The following is a 6,949-nucleotide window of genomic DNA, read 5'->3' as shown; positions in this document are numbered from 1 at the left end:
CTGCCACGAAGGGGTCACCGAAGAACACGCGGTGTGTAGGTGGGAATCAAGTGACGGCTGATTTAATGCCCACTAACAGGCTATGAGAGCTGCAGTGACAAACATAATCAAATCTCATGCTTCAGGGCATAAATTGAAGGGGCTGAGTGCTGGAAGCAGTTATGTACATGCAAGATCTGATCCTGAGAGGTGCTGATTACCTGCAACTCTTACTAAGCTCAGCCAGCAAAAGGACACTCAGAAGTTGCTTGACTTCTCCYCTGGCTGAGTCTGTGCTTGCTAATTTTCCTTATTAATAAACCCAGTAATATTTTASCCTGCTGGCACAAACATTTATTTGGCTACAAGCAACATTTATTTCCTTCCACACAGGAGTCAAACATTAGAGCTGCTTCTAAAATAAGATTTTCGGGAKATAATTTGCAGTGATGCTGGCAAATAGCTTTCTCTCAAAATATGCTGTAATTCATTATCKAGCAAATGTACTTACAGAGAATCATTATGAGAATATTATAATTTTTTGTGGATTTACCTTCAAAGTTTCCCTCCTGAAAACAGGTGGGGAGGTGCTCCATGAGGCAGGCTGTGTCCTTGCATTAATTTTTTGGGATCCTAATCCCAAACTGGGCTCATGGCTCCAGGGGGGGACAGAGCACTGCACCAGGTGTGACATTGTCCTCTGCAGCAAGAGATGTCTGACTGCACCCCCAGCCTTGGCCACTGAGAGAGCAGAGCACAGGTCAGGCAGGCTGAATTCAGCCTTGGTGACCTGCCCATGACAAACAAAAGGGAATCTTTGCTTTCATCTGGAATCCAGCTAAGGGGGATATTTGGCATCTTTCCTCAGTAATTTGAGAGCTAGTTAGGCTAATGCCTCCAAGGAATGACTTTTGTTGAGCTGATCCTGCTTGGGCACAAGGCAATCTCGAAGGTTTCTTGAAGTATTTTTCCATCCTGTCTGCGGTGATTACCTCAAAGAAAATGGCATTCTTTATCCTAATAGATTTCTGTAGCTAAATACTGAGTACCTAAGTCCCTAATTCATGACTCTGACAACTTCCACGTGGATCTTGAGCCATTCAAAACCTGCTGGATTGCAGTGCCAGGGCAAGAGTAGCTGGAGATAGTCACCATGAAATAAAGAACAGCTCAAAAAGTGAGCAAAGTGAGCAAACTCACTTTTTTAATGCTCTGCAACCAGCTCCTGCCACTGCTACTCCCCCGTAATCYCTGCCTCTTGTTTTCTCTTCCCTGGCCATAAATTTGCTGCCTTTTGCACCAGACAAATCTGATATGCYGTGCTAAATATTTTAAATGTGGCAAACAATCCTTCATCACAGAGTGGCATGATTGCATTACAATGTATTAGAACAACATGACTTTGCCAGAGGGTGTTTCTTGGCACAGCACCGAGTGAATGAGGCAGCCCAAGTCTGAGAAGTAACTATCAAGTCATTTATCAACATTTGGTCCTAAAACACGTGGGGTTGCACCAGCTCAAGCAGCCTTAGAGAGAAAAATCTAAAGGCTGAGCCAGAATCCCAAATACAGACAGGCCTTTGAGGAAGCTTCTTGAAATCCAGAGACATCAAAATGTCAAGCTGAGCTCCTGTGACAGATTCAACACATACTTTTGGCATTTATTCTGTTGCATTTAGTTTCGTCTTTCAGGTTCAGATGAAATATGTGCTGCTTTTCAGTCTCTGGGCCAACATGTGGAAAGGGCTGGTTTGATCTCACACTCCTTCAGCACGATGGAAGATCTTTGGTGAACCAAGAAGGATCTCTGAGAGCCAACATGTGGTGTCTAGAGCTTGTTTTCCTTCATTACATCCTCATATGACGGAGGCAGCTCAGTTCCCCCGAGGCTGAAGTGTTGGGGAGGAGAAGAGGAAATCTCTTCAGTCGTGCAGGGGCTCAGGGATCCAGAGAATGGGCACGGAGGAGCTTCAGGAGCTGGGGAAAGAGCAAAGTCACAACCCTGCAGCAGCCAGGCGTGAAGAGCCGATGTGGGGTGGGAGGAGTGGGCCCAGGAGGAGCTGCCAAACCACTTGGAGRCRAGAAAGGCAYGGGTGTAATTYTTTATGATGGCATCACAAWGCCTTTCACCACAAGTTCTAGATAYAAGCAGCTGGGACAGAGGAATTTGGGTGGGTTTGGGGTGGAGACACTGTCCATGACCACCCAGAAAGCAGGTAATACATGCTCTGGGAAGGGCTCAGCCTAATGACAGAATTAGCTTTATTTTTCTTGGAGGGATGTTGTCTGGCCCAGCCTGCTGACRCTGCTGGCCTTACTCCAGGTCAGTTCCAGATGCTCCAGGGTCATTACAGCCCAGTCCTCAAAATCTGGGTGCTCCTTGGGGAATACTGGGGGTGTCTGCCACATGGAACAGAACCCACCAGGTCAATCTTTAGACAGACCCAGGGTGTATCACCCAGCTGAGCTGTCTGCTGGGGTGGCTCAGGTTAGACCAGCACAGTTTACCTGAGTGAGAAATGAAGGACGAGTGSTGGAAAGGGCTGCCTGACCCCAGTGCCCGTGGCTGCGTGTGCTGGGCTGAAAGTGCAGAAAGTCACACACACCTGCAGTGTTAGCCTGGCCAAGCCCCAGCTGGGCACCTTTGGGACACAAGGACACACAGGGRCAGCACCAAGGCATGGCTTGGTGAGCAGTGGATGTGGCTTCAGCCCTGGATGGTCATGGTCATGCCAGCCCATGGTCTGGACAGCCCCCGAGTGGGCACCCCACTGTTCACAGAATACAGCTCCTGGGCTGCATCCCAGCCCCACTCCAAACTGACCRCCTTTTACTGGGTTATGGATGGGCCACAGGAAGCCCAGCAGGGCCAGGGGGACATTGCAGCAGGGACAGGACTGACCACAAAAGGCATCTGAGCTGCTGAGGGCAAAGACGGCCACGGTGCGCCGGGGGAGGCAGCTCCGCCGCTTCAGCCAGCACTGCAGGCAGCAGCAGATCCCGCAGGACACGAGCAAGGCCAGGAAAAACAACATCAGGAACCTGAGGCAGAGGCAGAGGGAAGGAACAGCACCATCACCATCTGCGGGCAGCACCGACAGATGGCCKCGTGTCTTCAAATTAACATATTCATTAACATCTTTTGCAAATAGCYGCTAAACGTTGCGGTTTCCCCACCAGCGCACTGGACATGATCAAAGTCCCCAGAAACCAATGTCTCACTCCTGAGTGCTCAGCAGTGAGGGCTGGCTGGAAATTCAAACATTTCTCCCTGAAATCATCCATCGTTTTTTCCCAGCTCAGTTGTCAGCGTACAGTGAGGAGGATATGGATAAATGATTTCCATTACTTTGTAAAGACAGAACACAGGGACAGCCCAGGAGCAATGCTCTCTAGCTATCAGTCTCTCTTAATGCCTTTCTCTCCATATATSCATCAAAGAATATTATTTGCCAGTTTTTCCCTCTAAAGCAGATCTGAGACTTACCACACATACCAGCTGCTGAAGTTTTCATCGCTCTGTCCAATGCACCTAAAAAGGGAAGAATTAAAAGGATTTCCTGTCCAGTGTGAGGGGGCTGCTGTACCCACCCCAACACATCTACAAACACAAACAGGAGCACCATCAATAAGCAGAAGGTCTCCTCCATGAAAGGAGCCCTATTTAAAGTTTCTCTATGTAGATGGGAGCAATGCAGATGATGCAAGAAGCAGAGTACAATTTGTTCTCCTTTCCACACTGGCGTCCRCCACCAGCGTTTTTGCTGAAAACCCAAAGGGCTGCCAGCTTCCATTTCCTCTTTTCAAAAAAACCTAACCCAACCTTAACTGGCCTTTTCCTGGAAGTCCTCGTTGCTCTGCAGTGCTGGTGTGCCAGGCAGGAGCACAGCACCCCTGAAAGGGCCTGGGGTGGGGGCAGCTGCAGGTGAGAGAACAAAGCCACACTCACCTCTCGCCAAGCTCRCAGTCCGACTCGGAGTCTGCTGACTGAAAACACACATGTAAATCAGAGAAGGCAGGGATGGGCTGGTCTTTTACAATTTACCAATATAATCACTATTCTTAGAGAGGGAATTTGAAAAGAAAAAGCCATGCAAGTGCTGGTCCCGCAGGGTTGAAACCAGACCTCTCCTTAGGGATGCACSTCTGTGKGTCTCTRCTCTGAGCCAGCTCRTATCAAAACCAGCAGAGAACTTCAYCAAGAGCTCAATAAATTCAATAGTTTGCAGATGAAAGCTAGGCCGAGGAGGAAGGATTCCTTTTGATGTCAAAGAGGGAAAGACAAGAGCAGGGAAGCACCACCCGCAATCCGAGACCTGCTGACTGCACTGGCCTTTGCTATTCAGAAATATCTGCTGAAAATGCCCCATAACCAAATTCTTGTCCTGTGGCTTATTTTTTTTTTTTTTGCAACTAATTGTGAACGCAACCATAAATTKGAGATGTTTTGACCAGAACTGTGCTCTACCCATCATTTTCCTGTTTTCAGACAGCAGTGGTGCATCATTCCCAGAGTCAGGTTTCAGGWATTGCAAATATGTGAACCTGAAACTTGTTTTTCAGGTATATTTTCTATTCTTCACTCAAGCCAGTTTATTTTTGCAAGCCTTGTTGATCTCARCCTCAGTTTCATGTTATCTGGGCAGAAAGGAGCCAGAGCAGTTCATCAGTATAATTGAATTCAATTAAACAGATTTTTTTGGCTGACTGGGGCTAGGTGTGTTATAAYAGTTGCCCAATGTTGCTATAAAAAATTCAGATCAGGTATAGAATTGTGATAACACTGGAAAGCAGAATGAACAAGATAGAGGACTGTAGATTTATTTCTCAGGAAAAATCTGTTAGAATGTAATTTGTAAATAATTACTTTGGATTTCCCTCTCCATATATCCAAAACACTTTGAGATTTGTGACTTTGAGTCACACTGGAAAGTTCTGTTCTGAATAAGAAATTTTTATCAAATACATATAATTGAAAGATCYAATTTTAAATCTCTAATTAATAGGACTTATTTTTGTTATGCAAAGTTTGAGCCACTGTAAACAGCAAGAAATCCCCCCACAAATCTCTATAATGTGTCTGATCCTGTGCACACACTGCCTTTCAGTCCCTAGTTTCACCAGAGATGTTTGGGTATAGAAAGTCTTTCCTATAAAGYATTATCTGTGAAATTTCACGAGTGGCTGAAAGCCAAATGAGGAATAGAGAAAAAGACAGAAGCTTCAACTCTTCCAGACGTGTCCTTTTAAAACTCAGCTAATTTGCCATGTCACACATGCMYYRTGGTGYAGAATATTTTAATTATTTTGGGKTTTTTTTTSCACTTCAGCTGATTATTAAAATAACAGGTCAAAAACAGATAGCTGATTGCTGTGATTATATGTATCCTGAGTATTCCTCATGGCTGAATGACAACCTCTGGACTCTCTTTTATCATCCCTCAAACCACCTCAGCAAAGCCACCTTAGCGTAGCTAAACTGTGGCAAAGTGCATCTGCTCTGAGGCAGGAATCTGTCAGAGCAGCCAAACACCCACCCGAGCTGCTGGAGCCCCAAGCTCTTCCATTTCAATAGCCACAGACAGAATAAAGGATTCAGACAGTCATGTTTTCTCTGCATTAAGTGGAATTTTTGTGAGCATTGATTCTTCCCCATRTTCATTAGGTTCTCAAAAAAAAATCCTTCAGACATCCAAAAAAAAAAAAAAAGGCTGATGATTAAGTTCTATAAAAGTTGGAATCTTCCCCCCGCAATCCCTAAAATCAGCCTGGTCCCAGTGAARGGTTTGGTTACCTGGAAGAAGGTTAAACACAGAACTCCAGTTCCTGCTGTGATCCATGAAGTTAAACACAGAGCTCCAGGTCTCCGCATYACCAGAGTGAGAAACATTGGGAGAGTTTTGTTTGCAGCAGTGTTTTACCCTCTGTAATCTGGTTCTCTTAAAACTCCTCTGCACATCTTAAAACTCCTCTGCAGCCAGGGAAAGCATTCCTGTGCCTCAGAAATTACCGCTAGCCAGGGWGAGAATTTGGGTTTGCAGGGACACAAACAGCGACCAGGAGTTAAAGKAACACTGGTTTAAGGTCAGCACCTTGCAGTTGTTTCGGTATTTTCATAGCTGTTCACAAATTCCTGCTGCAGAGGCTTAGTTCCATATTAACCCACGGCTTCACTTAACAGGACCTGCTACAAAAAAAGAGTCACAGGAGTCTGTCCAGGGGACCATTGCATGCTGCCTTTGGATGGGATATTGGCATCACAGAAAAAGCAGAGCTACCTCCAACCTTGTCCTGTGCACTGTGCCTACATCTCAAAGCTGCACTAGGGATGAAGTAAACTCTTCCAAGCCTGACACAATCACCATCAGCACCATTACTGCTGCTATGCAGCCGCCAGGGTTTGGTTTGTCAGGACAATGCAGCCGAAAAAACCTCATACATACCCAACAGTTCTCTCTCCCCAACATACTCCCCACAAAATTTCATTGCACATTGGTCCTTTCCCAAAGATGGATTAAATTCCTATACATTCATCCAGATCACGTGGTTAAACAAGGGTAGAAGGTGCTTTGATCCCCTCAGAAGGGACAACCCCAGTTTGTTCAGCAGTCAGTAATAGGTTGTCACTGAAGTTTACAGCCCGTGGCTGCAATGCACCATTAACTGTGGTTCTTCCAGATTTAACACAGAAGGTGTTGCCATGAATATGTTTAGCCCTCACTCCAGAGTTAAGCATTATGTAGGGATGCCATTACTTCCATAATGATTGACAAAGCCCAGCTGCTCTTGAGATGAACCTCTGCGGCTTTGCTTCAGCTGGAAGGTCAAGAAGTCTCACCAGCTGTGATACACATGCACAACACAGGTTTGTTATTTAATGTTCAGGTTTTGCATAAACCCAGGCCAAGCCCTGGTGCTCTCTAATGTTTACTTTCAGCTCAGCACTAGTGAAAGGTGAGTCTCTGAAGCC

General features: G+C 46.0%; 1 protein-coding gene across 1 annotated transcript; it reads right to left on the bottom strand.

Annotated features, from left to right (window-relative positions):
• Nucleotides 1–1,538: 1,538 nt before the first annotated feature.
• Nucleotides 1,539–5,869, bottom strand: TMEM207 (transmembrane protein 207). The gene is made up of 5 exons (XM_057384266.1): nucleotides 5,774–5,869; nucleotides 3,929–3,966; nucleotides 3,467–3,511; nucleotides 2,882–3,021; nucleotides 1,539–1,956 (listed from the first exon to the last, which is right to left on the bottom strand). Exons 1-5 carry the CDS (start codon nucleotides 5,867–5,869, stop codon nucleotides 1,808–1,810), a joined length of 468 nt encoding a protein of 155 aa, XP_057240249.1. The 3' UTR covers nucleotides 1,539–1,807.
• Nucleotides 5,870–6,949: the final 1,080 nt, after the last annotated feature.

Source organism: Malurus melanocephalus, unplaced genomic scaffold, assembly GCF_030028575.1.
Source record: "Malurus melanocephalus ecotype Western Australia unplaced genomic scaffold, MMel_1.1 scaffold_694, whole genome shotgun sequence".
In the NCBI taxonomy this organism is placed as follows: domain Eukaryota; kingdom Metazoa; phylum Chordata; class Aves; order Passeriformes; family Maluridae; genus Malurus; species Malurus melanocephalus.
This window is presented reverse-complemented; position numbering and strand designations above follow the sequence as displayed.